The sequence below is a fragment of the Amblyomma maculatum genome, chromosome 4 (genome assembly GCF_055883805.1).
Source record: "Amblyomma maculatum isolate TAMU_Amacu chromosome 4, ASM5588380v1, whole genome shotgun sequence".
Taxonomy (NCBI): domain Eukaryota; kingdom Metazoa; phylum Arthropoda; class Arachnida; order Ixodida; family Ixodidae; genus Amblyomma; species Amblyomma maculatum.
In genome coordinates, this window is record NC_139347.1 from 164,607,362 (window position 1) to 164,629,817 (window position 22,456).

At 45.2% G+C, this 22,456-nt stretch overlaps 1 protein-coding gene across 3 annotated transcripts in view; it reads right to left on the minus strand.

Moving 5' to 3' along the window:
• LOC146193401 (uncharacterized protein KIAA0930 homolog) overlaps window positions 1-21,877 on the minus strand; it is a 38,011-nt gene extending 16,134 nt beyond the window's left edge. The window contains exons 1-6 of one of the 3 annotated variants that reach the window (XM_084602747.1): window positions 20,908-21,877; window positions 16,606-16,757; window positions 14,658-14,825; window positions 11,192-11,293; window positions 7,233-7,481; window positions 878-1,028 (exon numbers count right to left, since the gene is read on the minus strand). In XM_084602747.1, coding sequence (XP_084458873.1) covers window positions 878-1,028; window positions 7,233-7,481; window positions 11,192-11,293; window positions 14,658-14,825; window positions 16,606-16,757; window positions 20,908-21,016 — 931 coding nt within the window. In that variant the 5' untranslated portion in view covers window positions 21,017-21,877. Of the gene's footprint in view, window positions 1-877; window positions 1,029-7,232; window positions 7,482-11,191; window positions 11,294-14,657; window positions 14,838-16,605; window positions 16,758-20,907 lie in introns of all 3 variants that reach the window. The other 2 variants (XM_084602746.1, XM_084602748.1) reach the window with 2 other exon arrangements.
• Window positions 21,878-22,456: the final 579 nt, after the last annotated feature.

Sequence of the window (22,456 nt, forward strand, 5' to 3'; positions counted from 1 at the left end):
GGAATCGTCCCAGCGGTCGTAAGTGCTGACGCGCTGAAAGAGGCCAGCCAGTCAACGTCATGGTTGTCGATACCACTGAAGAAAGGTGGGTCACGGGGGCGTTGTGCCCCGGGACAGAAGATGGTGACAGGAGTGGCAGGGATGGGCGCAGATGGTTGGCTGGGAGCGTCCTGCGTGGTTGTGACCGAAGGCAGTAGCGTGCGGTTCCGAACTTCCAGGGTGAAATTTGCGAGGAAGACTGGGGCGACGACCAAGACACCTCCACCAAGTGTAAGGTGTTTATTGGAGCACCAAGACCGTAGGCAACGTCCGCAAACCAAAACGACGGGGGTAGCGTTCGAACCAACAGTGCAGTGCCAACAAGGCTCCGGCTCCACTTCGTCTACCTCTTCGGGTTGGCGCGCGAGCTGATGGCGATCGGGATTACTACAAGACATATATTATGGTAAGGCTACCAAAAAAAAGAAAGATATAAAATAATATGCCTGGAATACTGCTACGCATACAACGGTGGCGGCATTTACAGTCGAGAGCCGACAAAGTTGATTCAAACAAGCTGGGCTGTGCACACCGCTGCCACTACAGTGCCCAGCGGCCTAGAAGCCACGCTGCGAGTCTGCGAGAGAAGTTTTTCAGTGGCGTTTATCAACGGTGTCCCAGACTAGGGACCCAATCAACCTTCCTTTAATCTAAGCCAATGTGGCTTTCAATAAACGTTTTCATCATCATCATCAGGCGAAGCAGGTGTCAGCGCCCCTGGCGGGCGCCGAAAAATTCGACATGAAGTGCGTCACGGCAGAGCGGTGCGGAGATACGGCGGTGAGCCCACTGCCCCTTCTAGAACACTGTATTGGTGTGTGCAGAGAAGTGGCCGTACCATCCCGGAGGTCGTCAGCCTCAAGCTCCTCTCCAGTTCCACACTGGTCAATGCCCTGTCGCTCAGATCGACAACGGTGCAGTGGTCCCGGGTTCGGAGGTGGCACCAGGCCCGGCTCTGAACTTCGGCGCCATGGGCCACAAGGCCACTCCTGCCAAGAAAGATACAGCAAGGCATGGCCATATTCGAACACGGGTTACTAATAGTTGCAGACACCCCACAGGTCACCCTTCTCTCAACAGTGAGAAACACTTCAAGTAACCATGCCAGAAAGGGGCCCCTCTACATTGCGATTGCAATCCATGACAGATTTGTTGCACCTGCCAGGCAATGATATGGCTCAACTGTGCCTAATCATTTTGTCATGAGTGCAACACAGGAAACAGCATGCACGAAGGCTGTGGTGCGGCATTATTCTGATTTTAAACATTTTCTAGAGATTTTCTGGTTTAAAAAGCAGGCTACACCACCACAGAGGAAAAACTTCCACGGCGCAGGGAAGCTGATTTCCTTGCATTGCAAAATGTAAGTGAATGAAATTTAAAGTTGGCTCTTCCTCGCACCATTGCGAGGTCACAGTGATGCTGAATACTAAAAAAAATATATTTGTTCTTTTAACAGCCCCAAACATATCTCCCCACGCTCCAGACCTGTTGCAACGTCTCGAAACTGTACAAGCATAGTGCAAAACAAATACTCTACTGTGCTGTGTGTTGCTGAAAGCATCCTAAAAAAGGTCCCCAGGCGGTTTAAATTATTCCACGCACCTCCATCACAATGTCTCGCATAGCCTATGGGCCGCAACGAGCCAATAAAACCGACCACTTTGGTAAAACGTACAAAGTAAAAGGCAGGTGAGTGATGAGCATAAACATTAATACATGGCGGCTCTCTCCATGATAAAGTACAGTGTCAGAAACCGATGTTGCCTCAAGATGAGCCTCGTAAATATTGGGGAACAAAAAAGAATGCATACACGGCTGATGCAAGATGCTCCGAAATGTAGAGGAGGCATTTCCAAACACTCGCATGTCAGTTAACAACTGAGACAAGACCTGCCAATGATTCACTATGTTAACGCCATGCACTGAATGTTCTAATTTGTTGCTGCTTGTCTACCAACTGTTCTAATGGTGCTTTCCTCAGGTTTATGTGCAATTCCAGCGTGGTATCATACCATTTAGTATCCATCTGCAGTTTGCAATAGGGATTCAGACCCAGGACATATGTACCTTTAATTGTATACAATTATTTACAGGTGAAGGTGTCCATCCACCAAGAGGTGAGACAGATATTGCATCTTTCTTTTTTCCAATGATCGAGCCAACTAAGACGTTAAGTATTTTGCCAAAGTCAGTGCCAGTCTCTCATTGGTAAACCACCAAAAAAAACGAGTGTAGGATAATTCATTTTTTTTGTGACAAACTACACCTGCATTCCAAGCTGTCAATTTAGACATAGCGCAGGAGCATAAAAAAGAAGGAAACACAGGAAGGTTCAAAGGAAAAAGAAACCAGTTTGCCACCCTTCATTGGTGGAAAGGAACAAGGGGCTATAAAGGTGACTATAATAAAAGATACTAGTAAGCATGTGACATGGAGCATGTGACAAAGTCCAAGCCTGAAAGCTCTCTAGAAGTCATGCCTGATGGTTGCTGCGGCCACTGTTGAAGGATCATCATCTCCATTAGGGCACATGGATCAAGATGCCTACAGACTGCCTTTCGGCACTGTATGTATGGCATTCGCAAAGAAAAGTGTTTGATGGTCTTGTCGCACCTATAAACGCCTCTGCAGAGTTATCATCCATACAGATAACAAAGGAATAGTGGCAGGTCGATGAGACACGAAGTCACAGGAAACACAGAAAAGTAGTTTCACATTATGGTAGGATGAGTAGAAGTAGAGCAGGGCCCAGAGACTTAGATGTGTATTCAATAACTGCTCAGAATTCAACGCAACAAGTGCAGTCTCAGGTGCAAGTGCTCAAAGTCTAACTGCACTGTCTGCTCTCAAAAATGGTGCAGACATAATTGCTCTCATGATGAGCAATTCCCGCAGCCTCGTTCACACGGTGACTGGCTGCAATGCAAATGCATCCTGGTAATCAATGGGAGATAATAGAGAGCTCTTTAATAATGACACAGTGATGTAGCTCTTAGATTTCTGCAACCATTTGTTCAAGGTATCCATGGCAAAGGGCATTTTATGAGTCTCTGAGGGAGAAGGGAGGGGGGGGTTTTCTTGAGTCACTGAAAATTGAGCACACACTAGAGGCTCTCATGATCAAGGTACTCAATTTGGTGAGATGGCTTCTCCGCTTACTATGGCCTTCACTAACAAGCCAGATACTGGACAAATGAGCACCATTCAGCATCAAAAAGAAAATTATGCAAAGAAAAGCTGAAGTGGTTTTTAACCCTTTCGCTGTCACGAGCATACAGGTACATTTTCGCGCTTCTTCCCCACAGTGTCACCAATGTACCGGTACATTCTCTATCATGCATTCAAAACTTCGCACCTGTGCGCGAAGCTGACACGCTTGGACAGGCTGCACCATATGTCAAATCTTTCTACAAGTTCATATTTTCGCCCCACATTGTGTTGGTACGTATATACTGAAGAGTATAGAGCAGCTGCGCCCTCCCCCACCACCTTCTTTGCTGGGGTGCGCGGTCGCTCATCGCATGCTACTCTATGTGCCTAAACTCCATTGATGAAACCAAAGCAACTGGTCCAGATGGAATCTCTCCTAGAGTATTCAAAGCCTGTTCTTTCAGTGTATCTCAATACTTACAAGTAATTTTCTACAAAACATTCGAATGCAGCCTAATACCCAAACACTGGAAAAAAGCTTATGTCGTACCAGTTTTTAAAAGCGGTTTCAAATTCTCTGTGAACAACTATTGACCAATCTCTCTGTGCTCCGTACGTTGTAAAGTGTTCGAGCGCTTAATATACAGCAATATAACTAGACACTTAGAACAAAGCAGCTTTTTCTTTCCCGAACCAGCATGGTTTCCGCAAAGGCGTATCCTGCACTACTCAGCTGGTTGAACTTTTTCATGAGCTAGCGGATACTGCTGAAAAAAGGTTCCATACTGATGCAATTTTTCTCGACTACTGCAAAGCATTTGATTCTGTCTCACATGAACTACTAAAGTACAAAATGAGAACTCTTAACCTGGACGATAAAGTTCTGAGAGTAATCGAAGACTACCTGAGCGACAGAATACAATGTGTGGTAATTGGAGGTGAAAATTCTAGCTTTGTTGAAGTCACTTCGGGAGTGCCGCAGGGCTCAGTGCTGGGACCGCTACTCTTCCTAATCTATATCAATGGTATCCCTTCAAACATATCTTCTCAAATAAGGTTATTCGCAGAAGACTGCGTTGTTTATAGACAAATCCATAATGTACAAGATGTAGATGCCCTGCAGCAGGACCTGAACAGCATAGCCTTCTGGTGCCAAAGCTGGCACTTGGCCTGAATACCAACAAATGTTACCAGGTAACATTTGCCAAGTCTAAGATTCCTAATGATTCTACCTACAAACTAGGTGATATCCCTCTCAGCACAGCAAATGAAGTGAAATATCTAGGAGTTCTACTAACTGCTGATCTGTCCTTTTCAAATCATATTGATATGACCGTCAAAAAAAGCTGGGAAAATGCTCAACCTACTCATACGGACCCTTGGAATTGCTCCTCAGATTCTTAAAAATACTGCCTACAAGTCACTGGCCTTAACTGGAATATGCGTCTGCAGTCTGGGATCCGCATCAGCGGTACCTGATTGATAAATTAGAGGCTGTACAAAACCGCGCAGCCAGATTTATATCAAGGCAGTATTCCAGACATACAAGCATCATAGAACTTGAACCGCTACAGATGAGGTGCCAGAAGCAAAGGCTCAAACTTCTGTACTCAATATACACCGACACAACAGGCATTGATAAATAAAAGTACCTCAAAACAGCCCACTATATTTCTAACAGGACAGACCACAGCTTTAAAATAGGGAAATGGCATGTAAAACGAACTACAAAAAGTACTCATTTTTCCCACGTACTATTTCCGAATGGAACAAGTTGCCAGCTGATGTTGTGAGTGTACATCGAGATGTATTTTTAGGGCTAATCAATGATTTGCAATTTTACTGTTCCTTCAAACTATTGTTGTTGACCGAATGCACCGTTGCTCCTCTTGTATTTTTTTTTTCATTCATTACTATTTTGTCTACTCTCCTCTTTTTTTTTTTTTTTTTGTTCTTTCTCTCGAGTGATTTTTTTTTTATCTGCTCGTCACCTTAATGTTGTACCCACTCCCCTGCTATAATGCTTCCGCACTGTAGGGTATACTGAAAATAAATAAAAAATATTGCGCTAAGCATCATGCGGCGTGCGCATTTTGCAGCGCGTGCGTGCGGTTACGGGTTCAAGGGTTGTTCTGCCATCTGCTGCAGGTTTGCAGACTTTTATTTTTATTCTGTTGGCGTAACGCGTTACGTTCAGAGGCTCGCGCCGTTGCCTCTCCAATAAATCGACACATGACTCGATCGCAGCTTTTGCTCTCTCTTGCCACGCCCTTGCTTGCGGCTAGCAGCAACAAAGGAGGTTGTTTTAGTCTCTTTCCATCTCCCTCTGTCATCTTGATTTAACGTGTCATTTATCTCCATTGTGCGAGCCACCGAAAGTGCACCCTCCTTGCGCGTGGTTACTTTCGGATGGCTGACCGTGCGGGACCTTCGACTGCGAACTGGAGCGATGGCTCTTTTGATTATAAATACAAGTCGAGCTTGGTCTCAATTTCTCAAAAAGTATCAAGAAGTTTTTTTCCTTATATTATCCTCCTTTATCTAATTAATATTCAGGCTGATAATGATGATGATGTTCATTAACAACACCTGTAGAACACTGAAATGTTCATGCATAGTTGACTATATTTGTATAGCAATCATAATAAAAAATAAAGCACTGTGCTCGTTCCCTGAAACCAAGCCGACACTGGGGGTGCGTCACGGCCAGAAACACCGGACAGCGAAAGGGTTAAAAGAAATGAGATTCAGGTGGCACTTTACCGATTTTGTCATGCGAATTAGACTATCATGTTGAAATTGTCCCAGAAGAGCGATTTGTGCCTTTATTTTGAAGAAATAAACAGCAATAGCTGCAGGTTATACAGCACGCAGCATTGCTACCCATGGTTGGTCAAAGGCATCATGATGTCATTGCTGCCATCTAGGCTGTTGCAGCTGCTACGTTCTTACCAGGACTTGCTTTTTCCGCAGCTGTACGACATTCAATTTGCAATTATTAAATCTATTTGCTCTCAAAAAAACCTTTGCGCTTCTCCGTACATATTCGTACCTCCAGCTTCCACACAGAAGCAACAAATGTCGGAAACTGACTGCTTCAATAAACAACTGCCGCGCTTACCAACAGACACACAATGCGGCTGATGAATTTTGAGCAGAAGCACACAAACGACAATGAACGTGCCTTCGGCATATTGCCTTGCTGTTCGCACTCTCATAGACAGTTTTCTAACAAATGACTAGCTGTTGCCGAAATAATAATACCAACCCTACACATTTGAGTCCCTACCTCTAGCTTGCAACATTGCTCTTGGTGGCTGCGACGTGCCTCTGTGTCGAACACCCAATGAACGACGCCGGACTTGAGCCGAGCAGATTTTACGGTGATGCCCATCGCCTTTGTCAATGATAGGCGTGAGTGGTAGTCCACGTAACGAGAGTAACCTGAACAAAGAGCGATGTTTCTTGAGGGCTTGAAGTTCTATCTCTTGATTGCTGCCATTCACCGTGCTGCAAACTCCTAGTCTTTGGGGAAGTGGTGGAACAGAACATCGCCATGGCCACTTCCATTCATGCAGCTGTATGCCGCGCATAAAAACGGCATGCTAGGCACCAAGCTCTGCTACACTGCCTCGGTCACTTGTTGAAAGCACTCAACAAAGACACCGGAATGCACAAAAATAATGCATTGAAGGAAGTCTTTGCAGCAGCGTTTGTCATGGCGAAAGCACAGCAAGGAAGCAGCCTGCGTTCATTGCAAGGCAACAGTGACGTCTTTTCCGTTTGCTCCCACTTGGTACTCCCCAGTTCCTCCGCACGTTCTGGGGTTGGTGCATCAGGGAAATTTAATTAGAGTATCCTGTAATTCCTATGCAGAAGATTGTTAAAAAAACTTTGCAAGTATAATATGTGTTATGGTTCGATTGCTAACTGCTAAATATTTACCAGTTCTGTAACCTCTACAGCTTCCCTTTAACAACGATCAACCTGCACGCAGCTTAGCCAAATGAAATCCCGAAAACGGCCGCCAAAGTCCGTACCTGTGCAGGTGCAGCCCTCCTGAGAGCTACCTGTGCCTGCCCACGCCCCTGGGGACCCCGCAAGCCCACAAAGTGGAATCGGCCCCGCGTGGTGGCTGACGTGGCATCAGCACGAGCCAGAGTGCGGGCCAGAGGCTCGTGTGCCACACAGCCCAGGAACAACAGAGCCGACTGGGGGCCGTCACGTCGCCGCGCACACAGCTCCACGCACAGCAGCTCACCCGGACGCAGAGACAGACCCTGGAAGGCCTGAGGGAAGGAACACAGTAGCAGCCAAACATGTCAAGCAAGCAAGGTTCACTGGTCAGCACTTGCCATCTTTGGCAACTTACAGTGGCTATGCTTATTTCATGCTGCATGACTGGAATTAAAACCCCACCAATAGGGAACCTGCGCTGGAGTTTTTCGCGTACCGCCAGTGCCACCTAGTGGCCGTCGCGCCACTACCTTGGTAGGACGGCTAAGACTGCCGCGGCTGGAGGCGCTGAAGAGCGTCTAATTTATCATGAAACCAAAGGCATGCTGCTGCGTTTAAAAGTGCTCTGTTACGATAAAAAGATTGCTCTGTACCCTATTTCACCGCAGCTGTACAAAACACAGCAGCGGTAGAACTCAGCTCAATTCAGGAGACTGGATGAGTACGGGGGATTGTTGAGCTTCTCGTTTGAGCGCTGCTCATTGCACTTCATAACGTGGCTTCTGTCGTGCCATAGCATACCCCTGCGGACAAAAGTAAACGGAGCGCGTTTTTTCTTCCATTATTTTTCATGCGTTCGATAACTGAAGTTTGCAGTCGTGGTATGTGCGATCCGGTCTACAAGCTACACCACTGCCTTTTCACTAGGACAAATATTGTTTTCTTGTATCCAGTGTAGAAGGCGTGATTTTAATTTGAACAGAAAAGCGTGCTCCCTTTACTTATGTCCGCACCTGTACTTATAAAGTTCTGTTTATTCGCGTTTATCAATTGCGCAACCTGATGAGAACGTTTTGTGAAGGGCGCCTTTTAGAACTGGGCGTGAGTGGGGCCATTGCAAGACGGATGGAAAGTCAACAAAGGACGAACGTAAGTGCCATCCCGATATGCATATTGCGATCATCTAGATGACAAACCGAGGGAGTTTGCAACCTATTCGAACACGCAGTATTTTGTCCGAATTGCAGAGTCGCGCACTGCCTTGACCGGCATGCTTTGAGACTTCTTTCTGCATTAAACTATCGCAACTCACCTAGTGATCGTTCAACAAATCTTCAATAGGTCAGTAAATGAGCTTTGATTGAAAAAAGCTTCACAATTAGAGAATTCATTCATTCGTTGTTTGCTTTGAATAAAAGACGTATTGCTTCGGAAAAAGCGCTTTTTGTTCTTAAGTTGGATGATTTAGTTCGTTGGCTGAAGTACAGCTGAAAATATTCATGCAATATTTGTTTCACGACACCTACGAATTAATCGGTAAATACTCTTCATTTTCAATCGAGAACTTGCCTATTATAATTATCGAGCTGTACGATCTAGCTACCTCACCATGAATGATTGTTAAAAGGCACGCATGCTGATAACTGACCATGACTGCTCGAGTCGTTTATTTGGGCACGAAATAGTATAGATAAGCAGATCTCCAGTAGCAGTCGGCACACGGGGCGGGTGGAAAGGGGAAGGGGGATACGTCAGTGTATAACTACACACATCCCCCCGTTACATGGTGCCTGCGGAAATTTTCATTCTGTTCAAAGAACAAAGCATAGCAACTTTGTTGTTTAAAGTCCACACTGATTTTTTTTTTCATTAACCGTCACCAATAATAACCCCATCCTTCGATATATTTCATTCTTCACTCTTAAGATAGAGAGCGCGGGTTTAGAATAAGCAGATTTAAAGTATGACAACTCTCCCCCACGCTCTCACATTGTAGGGGACCAATAATTTGCGCCTAACTTTTATGAACAGGACAATTGCGGCCACTTAACTTTTTACATTGCTAGCAGTGTGAGCATTTTAGATGCATGCTTCGCAGCGGATCTCGGTGTTATGCGCTTCGAAGGATAAACAAAGGACAAATAAACCCATCAGTTGCTTGTCGTTTGTTTACGTAAATAGGCAAGTGCTGAAACGCGATTGCAGGCCTTTTTATCTCTACAGATGCGTTCAACGGCATCGCCCTAACAACGGTGCATTATATTTCGCGACACACGAGGCACCCATTTAATCGACAATTTTTCTCATCATGAAGCTAGTTGAATCATTAGTGTTCCTCAAATGGGCAGTAGGTGAGTACTGCATGCATTCAATGCTCTTAACGCGCACAGTATTGCCAAATCCTACAGAATGTTATTATAGCAGTGAGGTCGTTTCATTTTGCTGTAATATATTTACCCTCCACTAGCAATGCTTCATAGCAGGAGAATATTATTTGCCAGAAAGTGTGCCCGTAATTCACCGTGCAGAGACGCTGTACTTTGCAAGCGCCCAATAGCAAGAAATAAAAAGACTGAACTCATAACCATTTCAAACCTACGCGTAGTGACTTTATAGCTTCCATGATGCAGCAGCGGCACGGCTCGTAGCCAAGATAGCATGCAGCTGAGGAGGTCAGGTGGCGCCTTCAAGCAATTAGAAAAGGAAACTCCAAGTTCTTCACAACATTAAATCTGCGATAAAAGCATTACGCACGAAATAGAAAGCTCAAAATCAGCCAATGGGCGCAGCCACCGTACGACGAGAGACATGCTCCGTCCTACTATACGCTTGCTCATTTTGAAACCAGGTGGTGCTGGGCATCTGATTTTAAGCGCGCACCCTGGGCAGCACAGGTTCCCTATAGTCAGTTTTAAATGTGAATCCAGAAAGATGACAAAACTGACATAATACGCTCACACGTAATTGGCTGAAAATCCCCGGCCTTGCCCCTGCAGCATCCAGAAAGCCAACGCCACGAGTTAAGAGAGAAGGCCTCAGAAAGAAGCAATCAGAAAACGACAAGAAACAAAATATGTGCCATTAACGGATATGTTTCGAAGCTCTTTCAAGGAAGGATCAGAATAACAGATCAAATTGCTGTTCTCGTGCACTGCTTGCATACCACGTGATCCACGGATGTGAAAATGACTTTGGGCTTTGCACACACACCATATGACGCATGACGGTGCTAAAGAACTAAGTGTCAAGCCAGCCACAGGATAAAATATAAGAAGCACTTTCTCCACTTTTGCCTTGATGGCCCACCCACTGTGATGCCTTTACTTCCACACATACCAGAAAGTCTGATAGTTTATAAGTTAGTAGCACATAAGTGGCTTGTTCCAGTGGTTATGAAGATGTCTTGGATGCAGCCTTCGCTGAGAGCAAAGCTTGAGGCCTACTTGAGAGTCTGTCCTTGAAAGTAATGAGACCAGCCGTGGCATTGAGCGCATATAGGCACAACCGGGTTGGTGGGGGGAATCCTTCAGCGTCCCAATGTGACTAGTTCAGCTGGCTTAAAAGAGGCGAAGCGAGTGGACGGCCTTGAGGTGTACTGCTGTTTTGTGGCTGCATCGAGGAAGCTGGAGCGAACATTGGAACTGCAATACGCCGTGCAGTTTTGCAATAAACTGGGAAAGTCACCCACTGAGGCTCTCCTTGGAATCAAGGCAATGATGCAATGTGCCGACTGCAACTGCTCAAATAGCGCAAAGCATTTACAGACGGCCATGAAGACGTCGAGCCCACACAGGTCCCAGATCACAATATAAATCCACGTTAGTGCCATAATTAACTCAATTTGCCAGAACCTGAATAACATTGCAGGCACATGGACAACTACCAAAGGCATCAAATAAGTTTCTGAACACTATCAGTTTTCACATGCAGTATACATCCATTTTCTACAATTAACCCTATAGGTCGCTTTGGGATGTTAAATCCCATAAACAAACAAACAACCATACAGGCAGCCAGTGCCTTGGGGTGCAAATGTTCCCACCTCCTCGTAGTTGTCGACAGCGAAGAAGATATCTGGGTAGGCCACTTCCTCTGTGTCCCCTTTGTCCTCCATGCTATGTCGCGTGGGGGAAGCATACACCCGCTGCAAGGCGCACACCACCAGCAAGATATAGTATCAACCCCTCCATGACTCATTTGCACCATTCAACAAACAAGACACACCTCTACTCTGCATCACTGCCATCTTTCACTCTCTCAACACAATGGGCACAGAATACAAGTTGGAACACTGATGCACTTTAAAACGGAGTCCTCAGTGCTCTCTCAGATCTTGGCCAGTAAAACACATCTCATACAACAGCAGCAGTATGAAGCAATGCAAGGCTTTGTACTTATACTGACCAAGCTCATAGCTAGGGGTATTACAATTATATGTGGTGTACGATATCATTCCTGCCTAATTGCAATTCTGTGTATTCAAATCAGACTCAAAGATATTATTGAAGACTCAGGCTTCCGCCTTACAGAATTGTTGCCTTTTTCACTTTGTTCATTTGCAAGATGCTATGCTCCCTTTCAACTTCTCGCTATGCAGCCAAGGCTACGCAGGTAAAGCTTCCATAATGACATGATGTTACTACATCATGTCATTATCATCATCAGCCTGACTATACCCACTGCAGGGCGAAGCCCTTTCCCATATTCCTCCAATTAACCCGGTCCTGTGCTGGCTGCATCCATTTGACCCCTGGGAACTTCTTAACCTCATCCATCCACATAATTTTCTGCCACTCCGTTACTATACTACACCATGTAGTCCTGGCATATCTGGCCTCAGTAACGGTTTCAGTTCAACCTCTGCTGAATTATAGTTTTTGAGCTGTCAATGAAACAAAAATTACTTCAGAATACTGAAGACCTAAGTGAACATAAATTCGCCATTAATGGATATCACATGCTGCGTACATTGCCGAAACAAGCACATAGCGAAAGCGTACGGAAACCGGCGGGTAGACGCAGCAGAAGCATCCAACGTACTCTTGGGGAAATTCCCGACAGATGACGCAGCCATCCCGTTTGCACGCGGTGGTGTACCGATTTTAAGATGTACTACAATGTACTACACTAACGTTGTAGTGGCTTATACTATAGTACAACCTAGCTGTAGTAATAAAATGAATATTTCCGTGATGGTGTAATATTGCAGAGCCCGATCCGCAAAATTTACTAACAGACTATATTCTTATGCACAGTGAGCTGATGCATTTCGGCCCTGTAGCTTTGGCTGCATAGCCAGAAATAGTTGTAAAGGAGTACAGTGCTGTCTTGTCTCAGTAGCATAAAGAAGACAGATGCTGCCTATTTTATCTCTCATCACAGTGTGTCAACTTCATTCATGCGCTTTCGGGTTCAAGACACTCATTTCCAAACAGCAAATCCTTATGAACATCCAATAAAAAATTTGAGCACATTTCCTTCACCTTTTCACCTAGTAAGCAAAGTCCTCACCATATTTCGAGACTAGCTGGATAAGATCTCAGTAGAACATGTTCAGTTCAGGCGTTCAGTCGTGTCCGACTCTTCGTGACCCTATGGACCATGTCACACCACGCGACTGGCCATAGGGTTTTCTTGGCAGGAAATACTGGAGTGGGTTGCCATTACCTTCTCCAGTGAATCACATTTTGTCAGAACTCTCTGCCGTGACCTGTCTATCTTGGGTGGCCCTACACAGCAGAGCTCACGACTTCATCGAGTTTCGCAAGCCCCTCCGCCACGACAAGGCAGTGATCCATGTTTGTGAAAGGTACATGAAGAACATGTACCTTTCACAAACAGCTAGGCTAGTCTACTGTGGAAGCCGAAAAGCAAATGAAATAAGCATGCAAAATGCTCCAGCACACAAAACATGGCCGCCATTTGTATCTCAATTGCCAGATCATCATATTCATATTCGCCCATTAAGATTTTCACATATTTAAGAAGAAATTAGCGCTAATACTTGGACGGAGACAGAAGACCACACACAAGACACACATGACAATTGACAAGTATTAGCGCTAATTTCTTAAATATGCAGAACCAACTAGCCCGACAACATGCACTCCTGAACATTTTCATACTAGCATCAGTTCCAATCAAATCAGTATCCTCCATCGAACAAATCAAATTCTCGTTTAATACATATGACGCAGGTATTGAATGAATTGTGGGGACACAGAGACTACCAAACACCTAAAAATCTCTTGTCTCCGTAGAGCTTACATGTGCACGAATGTGTGCCAAGTTAGGCACCAAACTGGGAAAGTTGAAAAGCATGAAGCAAGCACCCCACAAACAACCTTTTCATATCTGCTCACGCATCCTATTCCTTTTGCAAATTACGAGCGCTGCGACGGAGAACAACAACGAGAGAGTAAAGACAAGCGCCTGTCCTTGTCTTTACTCTCTCGTTGTTGTTCTCCGTAGCAGCGCTCGTAATTTGCAATCATGTACCAACTAGCTCAACTTTCCGTATTACTGCATCCTATTCCTTACAATAAACCGTCAACTGCCTTTGTCTCCAAACTACAATGTGCTAGTCTACATTTGCATAAACAACAATAAAATTGTGCCCATGTGGTTGATGCCAGTAGTGCTCAACTAAGCTAAAGTAAAAATCGGAAGAAACGCTGCCAGAAGACACACAGTGTAATAATGATCAGCTTATCCACTCACTTAAATTAACTAGGACAAGAAGATAAAAACGTAATGTGAAATAGGTTAATACGACGAGTACTCACACAGGTATTAAGGCTTACACATCCACGCAACAGACTGCAGTGCCTGTGGTGTTGGCTAGTCCAGCTGCTTTCACTAACGTGGTGTGTGCAGCGCAAGGTGGTGTGACCAAGCATAATACAATAGGCCACTGTTATAAGGGAGTAATTACTCATTGACATCCACCCAAGTGCAACCATACAGCGACAGAGGAAAGCTATACAGCTTTCTCAGAAATTTCGTAGTTAAAGAAAAATTAATCCTGATCCGGGGATCGAACCCGGGACCACCACCTTTCCGGTTCAATCACTCTGCCAACTAAGCTAACCAGGACGGTCAGCAAAACAGATGGTAGGGCAAGAGCCAATTTATCAATAACTTGAAGTGGGAAAGATTTTGGTCAAATATTTTTACTTCAATATTTCGGTGGAGTAGATTCGCAATAAGGGAGTAATTACTCCCTTACTGCGAATCTACTCAACCTTGGGGGTTTCCCCTAAATATTCGACCAATAGGCTACTGTTCTTCATTCATAACGGCATTGAAGGAGCATGATCACAAACGACGAAACACTCAGACACATGGACGAATGTTCCTTCTATTGTGATCGTGCTCCTTTGCTGCGGCTATGAAACAAGAAAGTCACCAACATGCATAAAAACCTGTATTACCCAAATTGGCTACTGGTTTGCCCCCTTTTTCTGCGCCTCATCAAGTCTGTTGTTGTGGTAACGAGGAAGGATCACCTGCGAGCGTCGCCGCAGCACCTGCAGGTGTTGATTCCCCGTGCGGAGGCATGCGGCTGCGGTGAGCGTGTACTCTAGTTGCTGAACTATCAAGTTCAGGTAGACAGTCTCCTCCCAGTGTAGGTCCAGGTCTGCTATGGGCAGCTTCTTGGAGTTGCGACGAAACACCTGCACGGTCGTCTGCATAGCAGTGGACCTCAGCTGAACTACACAGCACCTCTTCAACTAATCGTCACCATTGTCGTCGCCAACCTTGCTACATTCACTTCAGCGCAAAGGCCTCTCCTATATCGGTCCAGTCATCCCTGTCCTGTGGCAACTGCAGGACACCTTGCTCTCCACAATTAATGCTATGCACACACCTGACCTTCTCCTTCCCTTCCACACCAGTCCTATCAGAGAATTCAACCCTTGCATCAAGAAATGACCGGCACCTTCATCTTATCATTACATACCCTATCTATAGGCCCATTTCCACTCCTTGAATTCAGCTAGAATGTCATTAACTATTGTCTGTTCGCTCACTCAAACTGCTCTTTGCCTTTTTATTGATGTTACACTTATCATTTTCCTGCACAGAGCCCGCAGCACTGCCCTTAATTTAATTTCAAGCCTTTTCACAGACCTCCGAGTTTCTGCACAAAACTGGCAAGTACCAAACTGGCAAGACATAATTGGGCACTTTTAAAGCCCTGGTACAAAATTTCGGTCATTTTTGGACATCTAGTTTCTATGGTATAAGTCAAGAGATGGAAAAAGCAACAGCTTTTGTTGGGCCCCTGGTTTTTGCGGCAGATGGTATGACGTCATAGCAGAGGTCAAGCTAAAGGTGAGTGGTAGCTACTGCGGCCTCACCCCGCGAGGAGCTGAAAGTGAAAGTAGTATTACTTTTGCAATAAAAGGAACATTGCACCGACTGGATATTAATTCCCTATGCTGTAACAATGCAACTAGTATTCCTGGAGTCAGGCACCTGGGAGGTTAACAATCAGGAATTGCTAAGAAAAAACTAGCACGCTTGAAGATGTGTCACCCAGGGTTGGATTAAAAATCTTGTGTTTGGGTTTTCGTGTTTATCGTCTGTTTATGATCTATTGTGCCTTGTTCATGTGTTAGTTTTCTTAGATGTCACAATGTATGTCTCCTCATGTTGACATGCTAGCATTAAGTTTTGTGTTCAGTGCAAACCCTGATGTTGACACTATAGCAGTCAGCATAGTGAGTGAAAAATCACAAGCATACCTCCAGCATGTGGTAAATTTGCAGTAGAAACGGCTGGACAGTCGTTTGATTGGTCGGCAGGTTGCATAATGTTATGAGACCACAAGACATGACCTAGTTGGCAGGAGCTGTATGTAAGATCAGATGGCAATGAAACCTAGGACCTTTGAATCCTGAGTGCTGCCTCTAGGCCTCATGAGCACCTTCCCATGGCTTGGATAAAGCAGGGCTTTATATCTACGTTGGATGGTCTTTCACATTTGTAGTAGTTTACTACAGTGTGCAATGAGACATGTAAGAAACTAAAGGCACAAATGAAAGAATAAGTGGTCAGGCAAGCAGGAGAACGCTTGTACACTAATTAGGATATCCAAAGGAAGCTGCAGGTGGGAGCCATTAATACTGTCGTGACATAACCTTAGAGGCAAAGCCTTAGCGCCTTTCGGATCACATTCTCCCATTTAAACTGGGGAGTATATCTTTGCGCTATCCTCACTGGAATGCTGCGTCTGTTCCTGCCATTCAAACGTCAAATATATTTCGAACAAATTCAGCTGTGAATCTCACACCGAAGTACTTCTTTGAAAATAGAAGCACGGCTAAGGAACAATTAGCAGAAGCCACATGGGAATTACTCATTTGAATGCGTGTTTGGGCCCCTGATTGCATCTCAGTGATGAACATTACAGGGCATGCCATTACAAAGACCCCCAGCTGCTGCCCTCACCTCCAAACGTGGGACGTAGCGGCGAGCTGACTTGGTGGTAGTCTTCTTGACAAAGAACACGAGGTCATCATGCTGCTCAGAGCATTCGGCACACAAAAAGTGCCGGATGAATATGTCCATCCAGAAGCTGGCACTTGTCACAACAACAAAGCCTGCATTGAGAAAGAAAGAAATGACATAAAACTCAATTGCAGTTCTCCAAACCTTGCCTCCAACAGCCTCAGAGGAAAATGCAAGGCTGCTAAACCCTTATACCTTATGTGATGACACTGACCGTACAAGGAAAGAGGCTGTAAACTGAACACACTGCTCCACACATGGCCATGTCAGAGAAGCAAAAGACTAATCTCATTCACGACGATCAATGCTAGACCATTAATCCTCCTTAGAAATTTGTCTGCAGGGTTACTTAGCAGGCCAATGACATTAGCGAATCTCAGATTACTGAGGTATTCTCCATCAACCTTACCCCTAACTCCTTCCATTCTAAGTCTCTGAATATTTCCTTTATGCAAGTAGTGAACAGTAAATGATAGATTGTGTCTCCTTGCCTAACAAACTGCCGTATGGAGGACTACAGTTACTTTGCAGCTGCTACAGATGTCTTTCAGTACTTTTAGATATGGTTCATATACACTGTGATTTCACAATGCCCACATGACCACTGAAGTAATGCTTTCTCGTAATCTATGAAAGCTAGTTATATTCTGAGCATCTGTCTTGTCACCACCGGCCAGACTATGCCAACTGCAGGGCGAAGACCTCTCCCATGTTCCTCCAATGAATTCAGTCCTGAGCTGGCTGCACTCACTTGACCCCTGCAAACTTCTTAACCTCATCCACCCACCTAACTTTCTGCCTGCCCCTGCTATGTTTCCCTTCCCTTGAAATCCAATTTGTTACCTTTTGCAAACATCAGTTATCCTTTCTTACATGCCCTGCCCATCCCATTTCTTCTTCTTGATTTCCACTAGAATGTCATTAATTCGAGTTATTTCTCTAACCCATGCTACGTGCTTCCCATCTCTTTAAGTTACCCCTACCATCTTTCATTCTATAGCTCTCTGCATTGTCCTCACCTTAAGTAGAACCCTTTCGTTAGCCTACACATTTCAGCCCCACTGGTGAGCATAGGTAATATGCAACTGTTGTATACTTTCCTCCTGAGCGATACCGGTGAGCTGTTAGTCATAATCTGCAAGTACTTGCCAAATACGCTCCATCTTAACCTTATTCTCCTAGTTATTTCCCTTTCACAGTCTGGATCTGCAGTTACTACCTGTCCCAAGTACACATATTCACCCACCCCCTCCAGTGTTTCACTACCCATCATAAGCTGATATTCCTTCCTTGGGCTGTTAAACGTTACACCTCAGCCTTCTGCATATTAAATTTTAAGCCTTCCTTTCTGCTTTTCCTATCTAGGCCATCAATTGCTCTTTGAAATTCATCCCCTGAATTACTTAGTAAGACAACGTCATCAGTGAATCCCAAATTAGTGCAGTATTCTCCATCAACCCTTATTCCTAACTGCTCCCATTATAAGTTCCTGAATGCTTCAAAGCAAGTGGTGGATACCACTGGAGAGATCATGTATCCTTGCCTAACATCTCTCTTTATCGAAATTTTATTACTTTTTTAATGAAGGACTATGGTTGCAGCTGCATCCACCTGACCCCCGCAAATTTCTTAACCTCATCCGCCCACCTAACTTTCTGCCGCCCCCTGCTACGCTTTCCTTCCCTTGGAATCCAGTTTGTTACCCTCAGCGACCATCGGTTATCCTCTCTTCGCACTACATGTCCTGCCCATGTCCATTTCTTCTTCTTAATTTCCACTAGAATGTCGGTAACTTGAGTTATTTCTCTGACCCACTCTGCACGCTTTCTATCTCTTAATGTAACCCCTACCATTTTTCGTTCCATGGCCCTCTGGGTTGTCCTCAACTTAAGTAGAACTCTCTTGGTTAGCCTCCACGTTTCAGCCCCATAGGTGAGTACAGGCAAGATGCAACTGTTGTATACTTTCCTCTCGAGCGATACCGGTAAGCTGCTGGTCATAATCTGCGAGTGCTTGCCAAATGCGCTCCATCCCAATCTTATTCTTCGTTATTTCCTTTTCATGGTCCGGATCTGCGGTTACTACCTGTCCTAAGTAGACATATTCGCCTACTACTTCCAGTATTTCGCTACCTAATGTAAACTGCTGTTCCTTTCCGAGGCTGTTGAACATTACCTTAGTCTTCTGCATATTGATTTTCAAGCCTACCTTTCTACTTTTCCTGTCTAGGTCATCAATCATTATTTGCAGTTCATCCCCCGAGTTGCGTAGTAAGGCAATGTTATCAGCAAATCGCAGATTACTGAGGTATTCTCCATCTACCCTTATTCCTAACTGCTCCCATTCCAAGTCTCTGAATACTTCCTCTAAGCAAGCTGTGAATAGTACTGGGGAGATTGTGTCTCCTTGCCTAACACCTTTCTTTACGGCAATTTTGTTACTTTCTTTATGCAGAACTATGGTTGCTGTGCAATTTTGTCATAGTGAATATTAATTTCTTTTTTGTAGTGAAGAGTTGCGTCCCACATGGATGGTTAAGGCCGGGAAATCCCAGGCGCCTGGTGCTGAAGTTCACGGGCGAGCCGATGCACTACCTCATTGCCTGGGATTCCGGAGTGACCAGGAATCCACCTCAGTGTGACAGTGTGGGGACATAGTTTGGTAAGAGCTTTGTGTAAATCATCCTGCAGTTAAAAATCTCTCCATCATTCTCCGTGTTGATAAAAGTGCCTATAAAATCATAGATATCTATTTGTTCACAATGCATGAATTGCACTACCTTATGATGGGCAGCCTGTAAACCAAATCCCAATTAAGTAAACAAATGTGTCTTAACATCTGAGTGTGACATATCCAGATGAACAAAACAAATTGTTGTTCCTGCATGTACACATCTAACATACAGCTAAGAAATGAAAGAAACCAATTACTTAGCTAGGGCACTGCAAGGTTATGTAAAATGTAAATGGAATTCTGCATGATGTCAGATGTACTGCTTCCAGTGGAAATTGCTTGCTTGCAATGCTTATGAGACACCATGTTAAATTCTATGATGAACGCAACAGTACTGCATTCCAGAATGCTCCATTTCCAGTTGAATTATTGAACTAGAAATCATGGCCGTTCCAGGTGATAATCATTCAATTCCAGCTGGAATGAGATCCGTTTCCGGCTCGAATATGTGATTTCTAGCTAGCTTATTTAGCCAGAAATCGTGCCTACCAAGCTTCCAGCTGAAATATTTTTATCCCCCCTTGACTCCAGATGGAAAATTTCCACTTCTAGCAAGCTCCAAATGAAATCTCTTTCACTCCAGACGGAACTGAAGTGCTTCTACAAAAGTCTGCTGATTTTAATCTGGGCATAGTGTTTTCTTTTCTTTTTTTTCTGCCAAACAAACATCAAGAAGGCATATTATGGGCTTACGATGAAATTTCCATCAATGGCAGCCAGCCAGTAATCGCATATATCCACGCGAAGAATATCCTGTCTTAACACTTTGCAATCTAAGTGCGTGCAGCGCAGCATAAGCATCCTCCCATTTACTGCACACGACAGTAGAGCACTGAAATAAAGAAGCGTATGTATGTCTCGAGAAAACTTAGACGCACGTACGTGCATTTGCAAGACATCACACTTCGGCGACGCGCATTCTGCCTGTCTCGGAGCTTCTGCTTGTTATTTTGTATTAATTTCTTTCCGAGCGAATTTAATATTCGAGGATCTAACAGCATCGTTCACAAAAACCTAGCCTGCACGACACTAATTGGGTGCACGAGCTCCCGTTTCGCTGCCAACAGTTTTGTCCGGGCCATATGAGATATCACCCTTCAGTGGTTTCCGAAGAAAGCAAGCGAAACTAATCACCGGGAAAACACACAACCGGTTTGCTTTGGACATTGAATCTGCCTCCACAACAGCGATTGTGCAATCAAATGCAACTCAATCGTTTCGCTTCTGATTCAGTTCACTACAGGTGCGCCGCGCAGTGGTTCCTGACGAATGAACACCAACACTGAGGTAGCATAAGCGCACAAGTGTGGAGGAACAGCGGAGTACCGCATCACATTGGCATGGAAGCCTCCCACTACAGTCGTGGGCGTGTTTCACTCGAGCCGTGGCATGCGCGAGGCAGCGTCACCGCAGCCAGCCCCATCCAGTCATCACGGCGAAAGGCAGGATTGCCGCAATGCGAGAAGTCCGTTTGCAAAGCAACGAAGCGTTTCGCGCATTTGTACTTGCCAGAAGGTGTGATGTCTGTGGCTTCCCGTGTACGAAGTTGAGAGATTTCTGCAAACACGCTCGACATCGCGGAGGAGCTCGTCTTTCCATCTCGGGCGTCGTCTGCCATGACATTTGAAATGCTCGAATTTTAACTCGTCTTGGATCAGTGCCTCCCGTAGTACACTTGGATTCGTTCTCGGTGCTCGGCTCGGCTTTCAAGCTGGCAGAAGACAGTCGCAGCGAGCCGCATAGCATAATCTAGCTTGAAATTGATCCGTTAGTTCGTGCACACATGTAGTACAGCTGGTACAGCGTTTGGGAAATGACTGACAGTTGTCTCCTCCATGTCGGCTGTCTCCCAAACGCTGCAATCTACACGACCAGTCTTCCGTCGCGCAACCTCTATCTTACTGCGCAGGCCGCAGAACAAAGGTTTCGCTCTCTACAGCGAACAGCTAATGCAAACTCGGAAATTCTTGACGCCTTCAACGAAACATCGCTTGCTCCTTCGAACGCAGCCCCGCACGTAAAACGACTGAAGCTAAATGATGTGCGCCTAGTCTGGGCACGGGCAACCTCGTCCTCCTCCTCAGAATTCACACAAGCCTACAATTTCATAATTACTCAGCTGTACCAAAACAGCCACTATCTTCGCACTGCAAAGGGTTAACGAGAGCGGAGGAACGAGTTTGTTCGCCTCCTTACGAACACCATGATGTGCCCGGTGACAGGCTTCTTTGGCAATGTCTTCTCCGGTGAGTGCCCGCACTGTGGGGAAATGCGATCGGACCTTTTCTACATGGTGTGGACGTGCCCCTCCAACCCTGCCTTTGTACCTAACCCAAACCCCACCCGGGGGGCTCTGGGAGGCGACAGTAGTCGTCTGATCCGACTTGAAAGCCCAAAAGGCGTTGGTCAAACGAGCAATGGCAGCAGCGGAAGCCACTGGGGTCCCGTACTAGGGACTCCACCTAGTGAGGGGAGTTTGTGAGGGGAAGGCCACTAAGCCTGACCCCAGAGCAACCTCCACGTAACTCTTTTGTAATAAGTTTCCACCACCACCACCTCGAGCTAGAGCCTGAATGCAGCACTAAATTTTTCCACAACATCCAACGAAAAATCGTAAAGAATCGCGACGCACTAGCGAATGCCTCCTACAAGATTTCATTTTCTCTGCAATTTGGAGTTCATATGCAGCTACATAGTGGTCATTAGCACAGGCCGCATACAAAACCAGGCTGTACACCAATTCATCAAAATTTTGCTTTTGTAACGCGAAAATGCCAGATATAATAAAACAGCTCCAAAAGAAAAAAAAAACGCGCGTTTGTTTTACTCGATTTGTCGCTGCGTCCATATGTTAACTTTTTCAGCAGTGTACACAACTTTTATCCACCCTAAGGCGTAGGAGCCTAGAAAATGCGGCCTTCACGTACGTGCAATTTGGACGGTTGTACGTAGAACTGCTTTTACGCACAGCTAGCTCCCACTGCAGTGGGTGGTGCACGGTTTGGCAAATCGGATTACCAGCCGCAGCGGCTGAAAGTGGATATAAGCATGTAAGACG